At 39.2% G+C, this 20,863-nt stretch overlaps 1 protein-coding gene across 2 annotated transcripts in view; it reads left to right on the top strand.

Annotated features, from left to right (window-relative positions):
• The window catches only part of Immp2l (inner mitochondrial membrane peptidase subunit 2), a 799,387-nt gene that overhangs the window by 517,358 nt on the left and 261,166 nt on the right, over nucleotides 1-20,863 (top strand). For both annotated transcript variants that reach the window (XM_005343824.2, XM_005343825.2), the window contains exon 5: nucleotides 14,731-14,796. In XM_005343824.2, coding sequence (XP_005343881.1) covers nucleotides 14,731-14,796 — 66 coding nt within the window. The remainder of the gene's footprint in view (nucleotides 1-14,730; nucleotides 14,797-20,863) is intronic.

Genomic DNA, 20,863 nt, shown 5'->3' with positions numbered 1-20,863 from the left:
ACCCATACATTGTAAAATCGGTTTTCACCCTTACTTCAAAACTGCATCTTTGCTCTTTTTTGGTTTTCTTGAGGGTTGAAATGGGTGATTATATTATTGAGCTTAGTGTGGTCAAAACAATGGGAACAACTCAAAGATAATTAGAGAAACTGTTGCAGCATTCATTTACATATGTCAGTGTTCAAAGTATAAACACCCTGTGTTTTGCGTGTGTGAAGTTTTCTCAACAAAACTATCCTTCCAGCTGTGAATGTGGTGATGAGGCCTATGGAGATGCTCTTGTGTCCTTTGCTCATAGAGTACTGGCGTACAAACCATTGCCGCTATTAAAACGAAGAGCATCTTTTACAAGTTGATGGCACCAGGTCCCTGTCTTACTTGAGCTGACTCTGCACAAGCCATGGAGGAGCTCTGCTCTTGAGAATCAGCCTTCTGGATCAAGGCAGTTTATGAGTTGGCAGTTGAGATATTCTGTGTGCTTTTTCCAAAGCTAAGGTTAAGGTGATAAAACAATTGAGCCTTTTACCACTTAAACAAAGGTGGAGGTGAAATGAAATAGCCAGTCAAAACAGCAAATAATTAATTAAGTCTCTTTGTTAATAGCAGCAGGTCAAGTCCACACAGCCACAACAGCGACACAGTCTGCATCGTGAACAGCTGACTCTTGGACTGGAAAGGGATTGGATGGGGTTGTCGGGAGCAAATTCAAACAGGAGTTTGACTTGGAAAGGTAGTGACAGGCTGGGAAAGTGTCACTAATAATAATTTAATTAGTTATAATATATAATATATAATTCAAATAGTATACACTGTTTAAATATGGTCACTTTATTTTTGGTCCTCTCATGAGTTCTATAGAGTTATAACTTTTAATTTCATTTTGACGTTTTTCTTTTACTAAATCATGTTATATATTTGTTGAAAGCTGTAACTAAACAATCCTACAGTAAGACTGACTACATGAGCGGATCAACATGAAGAAAAGTAGGTAGGTAGGTTTTTAAGTGTTAAAAATTAATAATGCAATATACCGTTTCCCACAGAAACATTTGAATTAACTTCTGCTTCTGCATAGACTTGTTTAGATATTGTGTTTGAATCATTAAAGCTTGGCACTATCAGGTCTTAGGAAAGTGTAATGTAAAAGAAGTTCTAAACAAAAATTTTACCTATGTATAGCTCAAAACACTATCGTAAAATAATTGTGTTTAAAATAAAGGGCTAAATCAAATTTGCTCATTATCTGACATTTGTGATGGAGAAAGATACACACGTGAAGGAAGTGGCGAGGTGAAGCTGAGGGAACTCTCTGGGAAGAACTGGAAATGGCCTGGACCATGCATGGCTCTCACGGTCCCGCAAAGAACTGGAGGGAGGCATCTCGGTGCCAGGGAACAACCTGGAGGGATGGGCACTGTGCTGGGAAAAGCTAAGCAGACAGATGGCAGCCGCGAGAAAGAGCTGAGACAGTGGAGAGACACCCTGAGCCTCGGCAGACTTTGGGACTCTCTGGTTTAAAATGCAGCTGAATCAGAGAACTTTTTTGTGAGGAACATTTATTTGCCTTCACGATGTCTTTCCCAGACAGCCATGACATTCCAGGGAATAAGTTTTAAGTAGAGTTTAACACTGTCAAGTTTTAAGTAGAGTTTAATCATCCTAAATCATTTAATGAATCAAAACATCTGTCCATGTGGTTATTTCAAAACATGGCACCATGGCCCAGAAACTCACTCAACTGCAGGTTAAACTGTATATATTTTATTATGTGTGTGTGTGTGTGTGTGTGTGTGTGTGTGTGTGTATATATATATATATATATATATATATATGTAGGGATTGTTCTTAACCACTTTGTTTGTTTTTGCTAGTGTCTCTTGGCAAAGCTCCCACGTTATAGCAAATCAAAACTCCCAAGTTTCAACCACTCTGATGAGGAATGGTGGGAGGTGAGCATATGCTCCCAAGGAGTGCTTTTATTTAAATTAAAGCCTCCTTCCTATATTTAATCCACAGACACGTAAAAACAGCTGGAAATTGTTTCCCTTAATTCTGCTCTGCCTTGGTGTGCTCCACTGTGGAGGCATCTGAGTATTATGAGGGTTCTTAGCCCTGTGTCGGAGATCTGCTCATTAAGGTTCAGCTGTGCGAACCATATGGAAACGAGGCCCCTATGAGTACCATCCACACACGAGGAGAAGGTTTACTTCCATTTGAACTTAATAACTTCCCACTGTCGTTCCCTTTTGGAGACACACTCTTGCTGGTCGTGTTTGAAGTGTGGAGTGGTTTCAGAGCCTGTAAAATGGACAATGGGAGCAGAGCGTCGCCATGACAGCTGCAGAGATTAGCGTCTGTTCTCTGTGTGCACAGAATGGGAATGCTGGTGCTCAGGAAGGCAGGCATGCCTTCACACATTAACCAGTGTCTCCCAACCCGGTATCAGGACAGCTTTCTGTACGGAACAACGTGTGGTGGCAACACCGCATGTTCACCTTTAAGAAGATAAGTAAATATGTGGAATAAAATGTCATAAATGACAGAAAAAAGGTAGCCACAGTATGGGCCTTTTAAAGAAAGAGGGAAAGGAAAATATTCTGACAAATTACAGTCTCAATATACTGGATTTTTAACATAATAACAGCCATTCCTAAGCACATTTTATGGTTGTTACTGTCTACTCTACAGTTGACTAAATAGCATGGCAGATCTAGCCCATGGAAGGTTTTCTCGCAAGCTGAAGTATGGTCATGACCTGGTGATAAAGTTTCCTTTTGTAGTTATATGAGATATAAACAACTAGGAATATTCCAAACAGTATTTAAGTTATTTGACTAAGAATATACAGGCTTCTGGTATAGAATATAATGATTTTCATGCATTCAGTGAAATGATTCAATCAACCTAATTAACATATCCAGTCCCTCACATGCATCATTTTAGTTGTAAAAGCATTTAAGATCCATTTTTAGCAATTTTCAGGTATTCTTTATTATTTACTGTTCTTGCTGTGCCAATGAAGACATTTCTAGAACTTGCATACCGATGAAATTGTGCCCCATCACCGACGTCTGTCCACTTCTGCCTACAGGACAAGTGCCATTCTGCAATCCATGACTAAGAATAAGTTGCCCTACTGATTTTCTGTTAAAGAATAGAACTTTTCCATAGCCTAGCAGGGGAAAGCATGGCTGTGAGACAGCGAACAGCAGCATCTAAGCAAACTTTCTCTAGCTCTGAGGCTCTGTTAAATGTCGAGGATCCGAATGTGCCAATGAACAGTTGCATCTGTCTTCCAGTGGAGAAATCAGAGCACTTGCTCCATTTCCAATGAACACATGGCCACCAGGCTCCTCCTTCTTCATCTGACTTTTTCTCCCTGAACACTGCTCTTTATCTCTCTCGGTTTAACAAAATGAGGCTCTTAGAAAATAATCTGTTGCCAAATTTCCCCTAACTTGTCCCCAGAATTCCTTTAGTCTATTAAAACTATTTTTAATGTGTCACCTAAAATGGTGCCATTTTCTACTTGTCTCATTTACAGAATGCTTCTTCGAGTGATTAGCTTAAAATTATCCATAAGTAAATTATCACCAGTTATTGTAGCCAGAGCAGAAGAAATCCCTCTAAGTTGCTGAAAACTTAGCAGCTAGAGCTATATCTATGACCGTCAAGCTGAGCAAGTAAATGATAATGCTGTCTTCAGGGTAGAGCAGTTGAAATTGATTTCGTAAAATCCTAAACCCCGTGGATTTTTTCCTCAATGCAGCTGCTGATGCTGTTCAGTTTGATACTGGGGGCATAAAGTGGGCATTTTTTTAGGTAGCAAATTGTATTTAGTTATTGGACTCTGAGAGTTTGTGTGCAAAACAATAGTACTATATTTTAAAAATAAATAAGTTCAATAGGTTTAGAATGGGAACGAGGCAAAATGTCTCATATTTTACTTAAATTCGAATCTCCACAGAGTCAGGGCTCTTGCTGCTGAGTGTGAGCATTTAGAGAGATTACTATCAGTGGTTTTGCAGTTCCATGTCTTTCCACATGTAAACGTAATGCAGTTTTAGGCAATTCTGAATCTAGCAGCACAGTTGAAACATTAATAATATATATGACATAAGTCACTAGAGAGTATATTAATCCGTAAGTATACACTGGAAAAAAATAAAATGGGGTTGGTATAAATTATCACATCATAAAAATAAAATATGCAAAAATATAATTTTATATTGTCACTACTAAATTTAAATTTCCAGCTGAAAACTAAATCAATCTTATTCCTTTTAATTTAGAATAAAGTTAAAAGATGCATGCAGCAATTTGAATCATATTCAAATTGCGTGTGTAGTGGTTTGAACAGGAATGGCCCCCACAGGCTCATATGTTTGGATGCTTGATCCTCAGTTAATAGAACTGTTTGGGAAGGATTAGAATTGGCCTGGTTGGAGTGGATCTGTCACCGGGAGTAGGCTTTGAGGTTTCAGAAGTCTGCTCCAGATCCAGTTTCTCTCTCTTTTATTCTGCATTAATATTGCAGACCAGATGTGAGCTCTCAGCTTCTTTTCCAGAACCATGCCTGCCCCCTTGCTGCTGTGCTCCCCCCCCCCCCCGTGATGATTCTAAAACTGTAAGCAAGTCCCCAATTAAGTGCTTTCTCTTCAGTGTTGCTTTGGTCAGTCACAGCAACAGACCAGTAACTAAGACAGCCTGCTTATGGTTCTTCATTTTGTCAACACAGGCTCTAAGCCTCATTGGATTTATATCCTGCCAGCCTCAGGGCAGGACCCTGTTTCTCATTCAACAGCCTTCATTGACATTTGTGGAGGCGCATTAGCCTGTCTGGTTTTCAGTCTTGGCTGGTGACCATTGAAACATCCTCCTACCTGACATTTGCTTTCTGAAAAGTTTTATTTTGTTAATCTCAGTTGTGGGTCACAATGGTAAGGGGTGGGACCATCAGTTTATACTTCCCATTTCCTGTGACCACAGAGGATTACACTGGCGACCCCTGACAGTGTTGTTTTGGATGTAGTGCGCAACTGTGACGAGCACAAGTAACACAGCAGCCTCTCTCCCTTTCAGGCACTCAGTGGACACAGGTATTCTTCAAGGACATTGTTTACCATGCACATGTTGTTGCCTTTGCATTCATAAAGCTAAAGATTATGGTTCTCTTTCAGGTATATTACTGGTTAGAAAATACATATAGTTGAAGAGGAAGGCGAAGAGCAAATGTCTTTGAGGGAAAAGGTCCTAAATGACTTTGCTCTTGCTCTCCTGACGTCATCATGTGCATCATGCCTTGAGTTTGGCATCTCAAATGCCAGAGTATACTCACCATCATAGACAGACAACTGGCATGTAAAACTGGGTTGTGGAGGTGCACGCCTTTAATCTCAGCACTTGGGAGGCAGAGGCAGGTGGTCTCTGTGGGTTCAAGGCCAGCCTGGTCTACAGAACTAGTTCCAGGACAACTAGGGCTGTTACACAAAGAAACGCTGTCTCAAAAAACAAAAAAAAAGAAAGAAAGAAAGAAAAAAGAAAAGAAAAAGAAAGCTAAGAAAGCTGTCATGTCAGCAGTGTTAGTGACATGCTGGTCCTTATTCCAGTAGCATTTTCCAGATGACTCCTACCCACATAGTTCTAACCTCTTGCGTGCATTCAGCTTTAAGGTACTGAGTTAGGTCTTACATACCAGAATCTACTTCATACTTTAGTTGACCTACCTCTTATATGCCATTTTTATATGGATGTGGTGTGGTGTTGAAAACACATGCCTTCCTTTTCTAGGTGATTCAAGGCATAAATATTCTTCAAACTTAACAAAAATGTATGGCAGAATTTTTCAACCTGACTGAATCTGGAAGTCTAATGGTTTAATCAAAGTAGTAGCTAGACTGATGTTTATTCTTTCAAAGATATTACTTTATCCCATAGTCAAATAATGATGCTTTATTGTATAGTCAGTTAGGTATAGTATAGGTATAGTCAATTAGATAGTGTAGGCCTCAAGGCTACCTTGACTGGAAAAAAACGAACAATCCAATGTTTGTGTCTGGCTTTGGGGCTACAACACTAGTGTCAAGGTCTCCCTTTGAGAGTCTAGTAGAATTGATTTTTAACTTAAGAATTCTTCATCTCTACATGTATGGCCTACTGAAAGCATATTCCCTGTATAAAAGCAACAGATTTGCAAAATAAGTCAACCAAGGAATTTCATTTTCTCCAGCAGATGTTTCTTTATGGCTGGAAGTACATTTCTTCAGATATGTGTTCATATTATACAGTAGAATTAAACACATATCATGTATGTGATATATGTATTCATGTTCAAACCCTTATTCCAGATGTTAATATATAGCTGTAATTGTGTTTAGCACCTGAACATTGTGTTGTCCTGTGCTTTGAACTGCTGCAGTTAATAAACAAACATTGGTGGGTATGATCTCACTGTTATTATTGTATTAAATCCCTTAGATATTTGTAGAGATATGAAGACACTTGTTCTGAAGTATCAAAATAGCCAACTACAAACTATTGCAGCTCTTTATAATTAAAAAAATTATAGTCATAATGCACATTAATTGATTTTACATAATCAAGGCTGACTTTAATAAGAACAGTTGTGACTACTTGCTTATTAAATTTCTACTAATTGTAGTTAGTGAAATATTTTACATTACAGCAAGAGCATTTATAAGCCACAGCATATACTTAGTCAGTGCTATCATAATATATTTCCTTGATTAAGGTCTGAAACACAGAATTGTCCTGCCACTGGGAACCTTATTGTAGTGTCTCTGTTACCCTGTAAAAATGTGGTTTTTCTACAGCTTGATTCAGGTAGGGCATGCAATGTGAAAATGGCCAAAGTAGACAAGTCAGACTTTCCCTGCTCCTACCCCCTACAAAATAGAGAGCATATGCCCCAGTGCTTAGGTCTCTATTTCTCACTGAAGTTTTCTGCCCATATGATTACCCCCTGTTGTTGTCCAGGCACTTTTCACAAGGCCACCCCTGCCCCTTCTAGAACATAAACATAGAAGACATTGACAGTGGCCATAGACTGCCCAAACCATACAACTGTCATCCACATTCAGAAGACCTAATTTGGTCCTATGTAGGTTCCCCCACTGTCAGTCTGGAGTCAGTGAGCTCTCACTAGCTCAGGTCAGCTGTTTTTGTCGGTATCCCCTCATGGTCTTGACCCCTTTGCTCATATTATTGCTCCTCCCTCTCTTTCGCTGGACTTTGGGAGCTCAGCCCAGTGCTTAGCTGTGGATCTCTGCGTCTGCTTCCATCAGTTGTTGGATGAAGGTTCTATGATGAAAGTTAAGATAGTCATCAATCTGATTGCAGCGGAAGGCTAGTTTAGGCTCCCTCTCCACTATTGCTTAGGATTCTAGCTGGGGTCATCCTTCTGGATTCCTGGGAATTTCTCTAGTGTCGGGTTTCTTACTAGTCCCATAATGGCTCCCTCAATCAAGATATCTCTTTCCTTGGGACCAGTATTTTTCCCTAGTGCATGAACTGGGTGTTTGGAGCCCATCCTTTATGGAGGAATACTTTATTCAGCCTAGATGCAAGGGGAAGGGCCTTGGTTCTACCTCAAAGTGACAGACTTTGTTGACTCCCCTTGGGAAGCCTAACCCTCTCTGAGGAGTGAAAGAAAGGGGTGTGGGTGGAGGGAAGGTGCAGGGAATGAGAAGAGGGGAGGGGGTGGGAATTAGGGATTGGTATCTAAAATGAGAAAAGATTGTTTTTTAAAAAAAATAAGGAAAAAAAGAAGACATATTTGGACCATGAACATGGATTCTAGTCACCGTATGCATGTTACTTTGTAAATGCTGCAGCCGTTTGACTAATACCTTTTCTGAGGTGTTAGTGGTTGGTAGGGACTGAACGTCTTACAGTAGCAGCAAGAACATCTGAAATGAGGTGCTCTGTACTTGCAAGGTTATAAATGTTCCCAGAGAATAGGGAAAGTCTGCAGTTCCTTTCATTCACACCATTCTGATGACCCAAAGAGAAGTTCCCAAGGGGCAAGGTAGCTCACATGCTGTTCTGATTTAAAAGCCGTAAGTGCGCTAATGCAAGTGTGCTCAGTATTACCAGTGTCTCTTTAAAAACGTGTGTGTGTGCATAGCCGTGCACATGCAGCCATGCCTGTGCAGAAAGAGCACATGACCAAGCATGAAGCAAGTGCACAGAATTGGATGCTGAGAAGTACCATTTGATGCTTGCTATCAGAGACAGTGAAGCTAAGCTGACCTTCAGTATGCGCACTATTGTTATTGGGTTTGTGTGTTTCTTTAGTTAACTGTGTACTAAAAATAAGCTAAGCCTTTAAGATGTTTGGTTTTGCCCTCTATTACAACAGAATATGACAAGTCCTTTTTGGGAGAATTTGCAAAATAACAATCTGTGTATGCAGGTCTAAGAGAAGTGGAGTGTAATAATGCCTGGAGGCGTTGGGGATTTTGCTCCTTGTTAAAGCCATTTCAGAATAAAGTCTCAAGCCATAGCATTTACACATGTGCTTTTGTGGCCCTGTGATGTCACAATCAGAAGTCAAGCTAGGATTTATAGAAATCCCCCAAGCTCAACCTCAGCCACTGAACATCTGTGGGTCAGGCTTGTGGGACCCCGGCAGATTTGCACTATTGACTTCCCAGCTCCACTGAAATTTTTCATGCAAGAATTGTGGCTCTCTTTATATTTTTCAGAGGAAGAAGAAATTAGAATTTGTATGTAAGTCTCCTATGTGCTTGTCTATCTTACAGTTTATTTGAAAAAGTTCTATGGCAAACCTAAAACACTGCCACAATTCCAAGTTAGTCCTGTGACTTCTGGCTGATGCCCAGTCTGACCTCGTCTTGGTAATAATCAGAGGCCACTCCGCACTAGCTGCCTCCAGTTAGAATCCTTCTCACGATGAGGCGGAGCAGTGACAGCAGACACCTCCCTCTGGGCTGCAGGCTGCCCCTTTACAGGAGGTGGGTGCTGTGCTGCAATCAGCAAGGAGACAACTTGACCGGAGAAATGGGTGAGGTTAAAAGTGGTGAATAGAACCAGGATTTAGAAATCTGGAATTGAGGTGTTCCTCAATGGTAGACATAGTTTACACAAGACTCTGGGATGGGATCCCAAGCACCACAAGCAAGCAAGCAAAAAGTTAAAAATAAATAAATAAAAGATTGTACGTTCTCACTCTGATATATACTGTAATAACCCTTAAGTACATGGTCTTCTTTAGACCTCATGTTTATATTTGACTGTGGTCTATGTGATTTCTGTGACTTTCTTCTTTCTTCCTTCTTTTTTTCTTCTTCCCCACATCATATTTCTTTTTCTTTTGAGACAGGGTCTCAGTATGTACCTCTGGCTGCCCTGGAACTCACTCTGTTGACCAGGCTGGTTTTTAACTCACAGAGATCCCCCTGCCTCTGCTTCCCAAGTGCTGGGATTAAAGGCATGTGCCACTATACTGGCGTCAATTTGATTGTAACCTGGAGGCTAAATCTGTAATAACCTTCGTCAATCTGAACCACAAATCTACCCAACTCACTGAAATGCGGTCTTTTCATTTCAACACAAATCAAAGATAGGCATGCCTAGTTCCAGGATGAAGGCATCTCTGTGACATCAAGATACAGTACTGTCAGGAAGTGAGAGAGTGAGACAGGTGCTCCTAACTCTATTCCCATAAAACATGGATTTCCAGTAGTCCAGCCAGGCAAACAGGACAGAACCAAAATCTGTTTCAGAGAGTCTTGTGACCAAAGGCATAGCTGTGTTTGGCCTATCACCACTTTAAAATGTCAACTCTTTAATCATAAGAGCAAATGAAATTCCATAGAATTGCAAGGGGCACCCTGTCATGGCATTGTGAGACCCTGTGTCTTCTGATTGGAGCTTTATTGTGTCACACCCATGAAATACAGGAACAATGCTACTCTTCTCAGCCAGACCTCATGCCCGATTAAATCATGAGCATAAGATGGAATGTTTGTAACTCAGGTCCCAGAAATTAAAACTATAAAATATTGCCTATTGTGAAAACATTAAAATTACAAATTTAAATGCAAATTTGAGTATTTATTGGGCAGCGTGCATTGTACTCCTGAAATAAGACCCAATCCTTCACTTGTTATTTCTCACATTGGCTAGGAGACAGGCAAGTGGCCAAGAAAATTCAGACAAAGAGAAGTTTAATAACTTTTATGATGCAAATCTGCAATAACTCTTTTACCACCTCTACTTACTTCAAAGTAATGCATTCAACAGTCTAATGATTAAAATATAGGTATAGATTTTAAGCAGTAATGGAATTAATGTTAGTAATAGCTTGTTTCATTTTGAATTATTTGATTAGATTCATGAGTTTAATATTACATTGAAATTTATCGGTATGTTTAAAGTAGTAATTCATAAGACTTTAATTATACAGATAGCTCACTTTATACATTCTCTTTTGCATCATGATCATAAAATACAAATTATTGTAAAATACAGAATACTTCTTGAGTATCTCAGAAGCCTAGAGATTGTTGGCACAACTTTTAAAAAACAAACAGGGGTTCCTTTTACATTACTCATTAGCGTTAGTCCTACCTCAATTTAAGTGGAAATTTTATAATTAGTTCAGGTGGTACTTCTGCATTGGGCATTTCTTTTTAGGTAACATCATATGACACAAAAGATTACCATTTACTAAGTCACATTGCCAATAAGCCAAAAATATGGCCATTAAGACTTTTAATAATACAACTCTCTGCTTTCTGTTTTAGATTCTTCCTGAGCCTCCCCAGTGAAATCAGATGTACATTGTTTGTGTCTAATTATAGACTAATGCTGTTGTCCAGTAATAACAGCAATACTTCCTGACTTCCTCTTCTTTTTTACACATTCAGTTGAAATTTTAACTGTAATAGTGTTTCTTTTATGAACTTGGGCTCCCTATGTTTGGTGTATGAATGTCTACAATTGTAATTTCTTCTTGACAAACACCTTCCCTTTAAGGAGTATGTAGTGTCCTTCCCTAGCTCTTGTGATTAATTTTGGTTTGGAGTTTATTTTGTCAGACAGCCATACCTGCTTGCTTTTTGGGTCCATTTACTTTAAGTGTCTTTTCCCACCCTTTCCCCTTGAGGTGGTATCTTATCCTTGATGGTAAACTGTATTTCTACAATGCAGCACAAAAATGGATCCTGTTTTCTCATTCAGGGTTAGTGTATGTCTTTTTTATTGGGGAATCGATACCATTAATATTGAGTTATTAACTAACAGTGTCTACTTTTTCCTGTTATTTTGATCTTATGGTATGGGTGATTATTTATCATTCTTTTGATCTCTTTATTTACTTTTCTGAGATTGTGTGTTCCCTGTGTGTTTTGGGGTGTAGCTAACCTTCTCAGACTGAAGTCTTTTTTCAGTGCCAACTGTAGAGCTGGGTAGATTGAAGTTTCTTAAATTTGGTTTATCATGGAATATTTTTTCTTTCTACATTGATTGTGATTGATAATTTGTTGGATATAGTAGTCTGGGCTGGCATCTGTGGTCTCTTAGAGTCTGTAGCATATCTGTTCAGGCCCTTCTGACTTTAGAGGCTCCATTGAGAAGTCAGGTATAATTCTAATAGGTCTGTGTTTGTATGTTACTCAGTCTTTTTTCTCTTACAACTGTAAGTATCCTTTCTTATTTCTGTACCTTTAGAATTTTGATTGCTATGTGTCTACTCTGGTCCCGTATATTTGTTGTTCTGTTTGCTTTTGGGCCTTTATGAGAACCTCCTTTTGATTGGGGTAGTTTACTTCTATGACTTTGTTAAAAAAAATGCTTTATTTATCTTTGATCTGGGTTTCTTCTCATGCCTCTATACCTATTATTTATGGGCTTGGTCTTTTCATAGTTTCCTAGATTTCCTGTATGCTTTGATCCTAGATTTTCAGACCTAACATTTTCTTTGATCGAGATATCCATTTCTTCTACCTATCTTCAAGACTTAAATTCTTTTTTCTGTGTCTTATAATCCATTGGTGAGGTTTAATTACTGAAGTTTTTGATTATATCCTAAGAAGTTTGTTTCCGTTTTTATTTCACTTTGGCTTTTCTTTAGTGATTTTATTTCTTTGCTAAGTTTTATTGTCATGTCTTGAAGTGTTTTCACTATGCCATTCTCCTTTTTTCATGGTCTTTGTTAGGGCGTTTACTCAAGTGCTTTGGAGGTCCTGGAACAGTCATAATCGTTATTTTCAAGTCCTTGTCTTGTGCACCAGCTACACTGCTTTTCCCAGAGATGACTGCAGGGTTGCTGGCTTCCTGAATAGGCATATTTTCTTGATTACACGTTTGTGCTTTCTTTCGCGGGAATCCAGGTATCTGGAATTGTAATGCATGTAATAAATGTGTATATAATATATCAAAGTGTATGATGCTACCTAATGTTGTCTTTGTTTGATGTCTGGTTGTTCTTTGCTTACCCTTGATGCTAGAAAACTGTGGTGACTCTAGGGTCCCTGGCACAGAGTGTTCTTGTGAGTCAAGGGTTAGAGATGCCATAGGTCTCCAAAGGCAGCTGGTTCTGGGCAGGGAGACACACGGAGGGCAAGAGACAGAGACACAGATAGGCACTCCATGCAGAGTGAGGTTGGATATTTATTTAGTAGGTTATGGAAGGGAAGGGGAGAAGAGAGAAAAACAGAGAGAGGCAGAGAGAGAGAGAGAAAGAGAGAGAGAGAGAGACGGACAGGGATAGACAGAGAGAGAGAGACAGAGAGAAAGGGAGAGATGGAAAAGGAAGGAACTGGGGCTGGAAGCTGAAGATCAGCTTACCTCAGTGAAGGGGGAAGAATGGGCGTGGCTTGTCTCTTAAAAAGACAGACCAGATCATTGTAGGGTTCCTAGGGAATCGAGGTGGGAGGAAGGAAGGGCTCCTGCAGGACAGCTGCAGCAAGATTAAGAGAAGGTCTGGAAAGACTGGAATGAAAGAGGTGGATAGCCATTTTCTAGGTAGTCTTAAGTTGCCTTGTACAGAGAACCCAATTTCCATAGCTCGAAGGTAACAGAACCCCACAAGTTAGATTTAGAATTGTCTGTTAATGACACTAAAGTTATAGAATACCAGTTACTCAATTTGTTTAAAGAGACCTGTCAAAACTCTGATCCAATTTCCCTTCAAAATAAAGAACATTCATAATCATGTGAAAGCAATTGCAGCTGTTTTACATAATTTTATTTTCTCCATAAGATATATTATGGGATATAAATTGTATTGTAACTCCTTTAATTCAGAACACACTTACAGTTTTTCTAATTCTATTTCTGTTTATATACTTTTACTTTCCTTTTAAAAAGCATTTTAATTCAAAACATGAATTGGCATGAAAATATTTTATCTCTGGTTGATTTTCAAGTACACATTAAACGATTATTTATATGATATATGATCTGCTCCTTGAGACAAGTCTGTTAAATCGGGGGTTTAAGATGTTATCAGCAGGAGATTGTCCACATTAAGATGGAGTTATCTGTCCAGCTGCAGAAGAAATTTCCCCAGTACCTGGCAGCTTAAGTCAACAGACATTGATGGTGCTCATCTCCCGAGGGCAACATAGGTGGGGGCATTGGCTCAGGGTTTCTCTAGAAAGGCAGTCAAACTGAGACTCCCTGGGTACAGCTTCACCAGGCTTGGCTGGCACCGAGGACAGGCTTTTGAGCTCACTGAAGGGACATTATTAGCAGGCGAGTTCTTCCCCTTGTGACTGTTTCTGCGGGGTTGTTCAGGACAGATGTGGCTGGCTGCAAAGTTGGAACAGAAGAGCTCAAGGTGAATGAGAAAGCCTCTTCACAAGGAAAATCTCCGAGTGCTCTATCCATCCCGTTCCCATACTCTCTTGACCTTTCAAATCAATCTTAGCCTAACGAGGAAAGAACCTCTTGGGGTGCATATTCCAAGAGGGCTGGGGATTTATTTAAGCAGTGTGTCTTTGAATAAAATTTTCTCATCACAAAGGAGATTAAAATAGAAAATATCTTTTAACTATATCAAAATCTATCAATTTCTTTTCACTGCCAGGAGCACTGTTTATCTCTCTGAATTCTATAATCATCAAATCGCTAAACACCAATATGATTTAAAGGAATTCTCTACTTTGTTTTTTAAAAAATATATCATTGTTTTCTGGATGATGCGCTTTTGATTTTAAAGTGACATAAACTTTATAGAGTGTTATTGGTTAAAAGAAATGTCTGCTTTCTTACACACACATCCTTTGAATGTACTTGACTTTAATAACATCATACTTAATAATCTTAACCCCTTAATATCTGAGTTGTTTATCTGTCTTGGTTTCTGTTTCACTTTTTCCAGGGTCTCATATAGCCCAGGCTGGCCTGGAGGTTGCTGTTTGTGGAAGGATCCTGCTCCTGCTGCCTCCACCTCTATCTACTAGGAATGGCAGACTGTACCAACTTTCTCTGTAGTCCCTGTGTTTTCCCATTTTGTTAAGTTATACTATTGCTTCTTTATTCTCAGAGCTTTTAAAAAGCATAAGTATCTCAATAGTATCTCAGATCACTTGAAACCCGAGTAAGGTTGATGCCATACCATGGGTGCTAAGAATTCTGCAATGGTTTTACTACAGCTGATTTTGTTGAACAATGTTTTTTTTCCCCCTAAAATAATGGCAACAGAGCTGATTATATGACCTTATTTTTTTTTAATCCTAGGTCTCCTAAAAACCCAGAACAGAAGATCATTAAGAGAGTGATTGCTCTTGAAGGTGACATTATAAGGTAGGTGCCTAGGCTACTGCATTTAACTTATAATCTAGTGCTTTTTGGTTTGTTTGTTTTTGTTTACCAGAGATAGGGTTTCTCTGTGCAACAGCCCTGGCTGTCCTGGAACTCCTTTTGTATACCAGACTAACCTCAAACTCACAGCAATTCATCCCCCTCCCCCCACAGTTGCTGGGATTAAAGGTGTGTGCCACCACCTTCTGGCTCACAGTCTTGTGTTTTAATTGGTTTGGGGTCATTATTTGAAATTAAAGTAGAAAATGCCTTGGGGTCTGGAACTAGGACAAACTTCACTTGGGTGTCTACTTCAGTGCACATGACTAACCATTTCAGGATGGAAGGTGTGTATGAAGTTACTGAGCATACCATTGTCCTTAGATTATAAAACATAGGATAACTGTTAAGGCAGGATCCGCCACATGCTCTGGACATTCAACCACTGCTTTCAGGTACCAGAACTAGCACAGTTATTTTTAATATTTAATAATTTTAATGGTGACACTAATACCCATTTTAGAAAATTTGAAGAGCATTTCATTATTTTAAAATCTAAACGCAAAGAGTGACAGGACTCTTAGCCATCGAGGGAGAGACAAGGTGGATAGGAAGTGAAACTTGCACTTCTGGGTTCATAATGAGTGTTGAAACTGCAGACAGCACTGGAATAATCAAGAATTTGAGGAACAGATAGCAAATTCTTATTTATTGCCCCTGCTAATATAAACGATATTTGAGGATAGACAAGAAAGATATTAGTGCATGATGCACGTCATTTTGATTGCCTATTTATGGCCAGTTGTACACAATAGAGCAGACAAGTGCTTTGAAAATAATATTCATGAAGTTTTCCGATCTTGTTTCTACCCAAAAGTCCCTGCTAAAAATACCTGTGTTAATGATGTTAATGATTCCACAAGCAAGACAAGCGAAATGATGAGAGCCCCTGTCAGTTTCGAACAGAATTGAGATCGGCAGTTATGAAAAGATGGCCTGGGGATCCCCAGAGTCCCCAAGACCTATTTTGGGTTCTATGAGATCAAAACTACTTTTTTCCTAACAAAAGATGTCTTTTGTCTCTCTTTTTAAACTGTAACCTATTGTGTCTTCAGGATGGAATTTTCCAGATGTGTGATATTGCCAAAGATAGGATAATAAAGCAGAGGCCAGCCCAGTTATCCTCTAGTTCTCCAGATGTCAAAAACATTTACACTGACCTGCTCTTGCTTTTACCACTAAAAAATACTGCGATTTTCATTAAAATATACTTGATACTATAATATTTACTGCTTATTGAATTCAACAATGCTTTTTAAAATTATTCAATTATTTATGCTTGTATACAGTGTCTTTCAATCAAACCTACCTCTGTTCCCTCGCCTATCCCTTGAGCCACTTTTCCCTCCCAAAGCCTTATCATGGGTTCTCTCTTTTTCTGTATTTTTTTATAGTAAAATATGGTGGGAAGACCACTGTCAATAATAAGTGGGTTAGTAGGAAAGTGTTTTGTTTCCACTTCCTATAAAAAATGCATTATGGTCAAAGAACCTGGTGCATTCTTTTTCTTTTATCAAGAGTCATCCCAGGATTCTGATTTCCTTCAGAAACAGAGACAGGTATATAATCAGAAAACCCCTCACTCCGGGTAGAAGTATGCAAGCATACCTTTATTGTCTGGAGACTGTGTGAGTGTGATGTGGTCTCATTAAGGAATGAGTCAGCACCTTTGAAAACCTTGTGTTCAGCTAGTGAAGTGAGTCACAACAGACCACAAATTATATAGTTCTGTTTCTGCAAAATTCCCAGAATAGATAAATGCACAAAACACAGGTTAACTTCCCACAGGCATGGAAGAGGGTCATAGAGGGACTTTTAATGGGTACAGGTCATTTACTTGTTTTTAAGAAGTATAAAAATGTCCTTAAACGTATTGTGGTGACAGTCATACAGTTGCATATGAAAAGTTATTCATCTGTACATTTTATGTGGGTAGATTGTATGTTATGTGAACTACATCTCAATAAAATTAATCTTACACAACAAAAGAAGACACAAAGCAAACACAATTTATTCATGTAAAGTAATCTAACAAAATTAGTAATTTCAGTGAATCAGGGTTTTTTTTCATTATAATCCAAAGTGAACGTTGCCATTTCTCATCATCAGTCACTAGCTGATTAGTCAGCAATGTGAGATCACAGAAGTCTGCACAAGATGAAACTCCACTGCAGACCCGAGGAGCTATGAAGCATTGTTCTCTCTCCGTGCATCTACATTGGGGTCATACAGCAGAGGCAGACCCAGAGCCAGAGGCAGGCAGCTGGGCCAGGGTTGGGCTCACCTTCTTCCTGGATACTGTTGAAACCCGAGCAGAGAAGCCTGCAAAGGGATGCCAGGGTCTGTGTCCCCATTGTCCACCTTTCAGGGCCTCAGTCATGGAGACTGAGTGACTGAAAAGAAGAAAGGACATAGAGTCAAGGTGTTTCCAGTGGAAAGTCTTTTTGTTGATTAATTAGAAAAGTAGTCATTCTTATGGCTTAGTGTCTTTGAAGGGGAAAAAGGGCATTCCTTCTCTTTGACACGTTAGCACCTAATTGCCCTAGGCTTCCTGGCTTTGAGTTAGTGTGATCCTTCAGTGGTCTCTAACACTATTGAAAAGTGTTCAGGGGACAGACAATTAGATAACAAACATTCCCTTATAAACTTACTTATTTTTGTTCGTGATCTCTTTCTTGCAATTCCATGCCAAGAAAAAAATTACGAAGATGCTGCCTGTCAGCCACAAGGGGTCATTAGCCTGACAGTGCCCTCCCTCCTGACAAGGGAGACTGGTCCTGTTTTCCCATGGATATTAATGAATTTCCTAGGAGACAAGCTAAAATCAAGTGTGAATTTTCAATATTTGCTTTCTTGGAAAGAATTTGATATTTCTTAAGGAGAGAGAGAAAGAAAACTTCCTATATCTGAAGTACAGCTTTAGGATGTATACGGTAGATGGACTGCTGGTCTACCTACTGATCTGTTGCGTTTGGGGTTAAGTGTCCTTCCCTGGTGTGGCTCCCATGGCTCAGGAGACCAAGTGACTGGGAAAGCACCCTATAGTTAAAAGGAACTTGTTGTAAGGGACTCATAGGAATGATGGGTACCAAGAGGGCCACAGAGTAGAGCATTGCAGGTAGCAATCACTTAGCATTGCCTTTTCAAGTCTCAGTTCACTGAAACCGAAATCTGTTCTCTTCAGTAGTGGCTTTTACTCTGCTCCCTAAGAAAGATTAATTTTTAGAAGTTTTGCTTTTAATTATAGAAATCGTTTGGCTCTCTTGAATTGCTATGAAGAATACCCTTGTTCACAAATGCTGTTAAATTTTGTAGGCTAAATAGGATGAAATGGAAATATCAGTTATAAAATTTGGGATTGGAGTTATTGTTGGTTTTAGTTATAATTTCCTTCCCAGAAAGCTTTTTTGAATTTCTATTTTAAGAGATGTTACAAATATAAATAAATCACACACCAAAATTAACTAGTCCCAAAGACTAAAAAGAAAGTTTTTATATATTTATATTTGTCAAACTACTCAAAATATACTTCTCAGAGGGAATGTATTTAAAAGTCAAAGAAATATGGACTTTAGTTTTAGTTTCAGAAGTTTAAACACCTAAATACTTTTTGGGGGGTTTGAGACAGGGTTTCTCTAATTAACAGATCTGGCAGTACTGGAACTCACTCAGCAGACCAGGCTGACCTTGAACTGTTAAAGCTCCGCCTACCTCTAAAGCCCAAATGCTGGGTTTAAAGGCGTGTGCCTTTAATCTACTTGCGCCTGATGAACACGTGGAGGTAACCACGGAGGAGTAGTAGAAGTGAAAAGAGGTGGAGCTGAGGTAAAATAGTCCCTGAAAACTTCCCTAAAATTTGGAAATTAAGGGAAGGAGACGTTGAAGGAAAGATAATCAAACCAAAGAAACAGCCAATGCACGCCTGAAATAGAAACAGACTACGTGAGAATTCAAGGTCTTGCAAGAAGCTAGCACAAGGTAGAAGGTAGAAAGTTGACATGACAGATACGTTCTTAGAGGTTTGTAGAGCTTCGTGGGCCCAGGCAAGGACTTCAGATTTATTTCAGTTGTTGGCCAGCCAAGTGTTTTTGAAGGATTGTTGTCTGCTGTATGCAAAAAGGGTAAACAGCAACAGCATGGCTCTGCCACCCCAAGAGCGGTCTCTCTCGGCAAAGTGCAGTCAAGCTGCTCAGGAGAATAGTTAAGTGCCTTTCTTCACGGCATGCATGCTGACTACTTTGATTTATTTCCAGTGACCCAGATAAAAGCAGTCACATTATTTATAATCCACTGATTATGATTTATATTGACAAAGTAAAATATAGAGTTTGAAGTATTTGTTCAGTAAGTTCTGCCAATACCTAAGATTGGAAATGAGGAGACGTTGAAGGGTCTGGATTTTGTAACGTAATGTCAATATTGGTTAAAATCACAAGGTGACTCTCTTGAGTCTCTGAAGCTCTTAGGTGAAAACTTGTTTTCATAGTGTATGCTTATCCATAACAGTAGCAATGAGAAGCTAATGAAAGTCCTATTTAGCCATACTCATTAGTTCCACCATAGCTGTTTGCTTTCTATGTTAATTTGTTATGACTCTTACAGAAGCACTATTGTAGAAAAGCATACGGTGAGGAAAACTATCTCCCCCCACCTCCCCCGCAATGTAAAGGACATCATCGTGAGTCAGCCACAGTTGAAATGTCGAAAGTATAAACTTTGCCTATAGAGATAACTGTATGTCTGTTTCACAGATTTCAGGCCAGTCAACAGAGAGGTCTTGTATCACGTCCTCTCTTCTAGAATCTTGAGTTCCATATAGTTAGCAATGCCACTGTAGTAAGTATCTGGATTCTTCTTAGTCCCCATGAACAGGCTAACCATACAGTTTATCACTTGAACCATGTCACTCTGCAGAGGGAAAAAGGTAAGTGTTAGTTATGTTTGCGATCATCACTGTCAGCCAGAGCTGCTCAAGTTTCCAGTGTTAGACTGTCTCAAAACTAAATTGACATTGCAGAGCTGTTGGAGGCAGGCAATCATGGGCCTTTTTTCATTGAAAAACATTTACATAATAATTGCTTTCCCAGTCGAAAGACTATATTAGAAAACATCCAAACACCCTCATTTATTAAAAATAACTCTGGTATTAGCAAAATAAAAATCCATTGAATCACTCGAAATTAAACGTTTAAAAGCTGTTGATTTTAAATGGACTGCTGAAGATGTGGAAATCAATGTTGGCCTATCACGGATTGTTGAGTCACCCTGTATTCCAGCAAATGGTTAAGCATTCTTAGAAAAAAGCAGAACCAAATTGAATTTTCCTCAGTAAAACTACATGATGCTTTTTAAATAACATCTTTGTGGTTGGTATACCAGCTCAGACTAATAGAGCCCCAATGTGTCTGCATGGCTGTCCTTGAAGAGCATCCGTTGGTTTTGGGATTTTTCTGTCAATGTGAAATCAGAGATGCTTTCTGTCCATAAAGTAAGGCCATATGAAAAGAAGCCTGTGTTCAGGACTCTGGTAAAGACTGGTGGGTGAAATGTCTTGGAGCACACAAGCTAATGGAGTTACAGTTCTCAAATGGGGTCAGAATGGGTGGTTACTGACAGAACAGAGGTTATGTGTACCCTGTCCTTATTTATTGATAACCTGAACAGAAGGTTTTCAGAAAACCCGAAGATCCTCTAGCCTGGTTGAGTTTGTTCCACGAATTTTTCTGCATCTCAATGGCATTGTGCATTCTAATTTAATGCTGATTTCTGACCATTGATGCTACTGGATGATAAGGATTTGAGCACTTAAATTAAATATCTTGGATTTTAGTTAACACAGTACCAAAATTATCACTGCAATGTAGAATTCTTGCTTACTAAAGAGTTACAAGTTTTTGACAATCCTTGCCTTTGTAGAGTTATAAATGTAGGAGATTGCTGCCCTGCTGTATGCTAGGACCAGTGCTCAAGAACAGTTTTAAGCTCCTACACTAAGGCTACCCACCCAGAG

This window comes from Microtus ochrogaster, chromosome 1, assembly GCF_000317375.1.
Source record: "Microtus ochrogaster isolate Prairie Vole_2 chromosome 1, MicOch1.0, whole genome shotgun sequence".
Taxonomy (NCBI): Eukaryota; Metazoa; Chordata; class Mammalia; order Rodentia; family Cricetidae; genus Microtus; species Microtus ochrogaster.
Note: the sequence above shows the minus strand (reverse complement) of the source record. Positions and strands in the feature narration are given on the sequence as shown.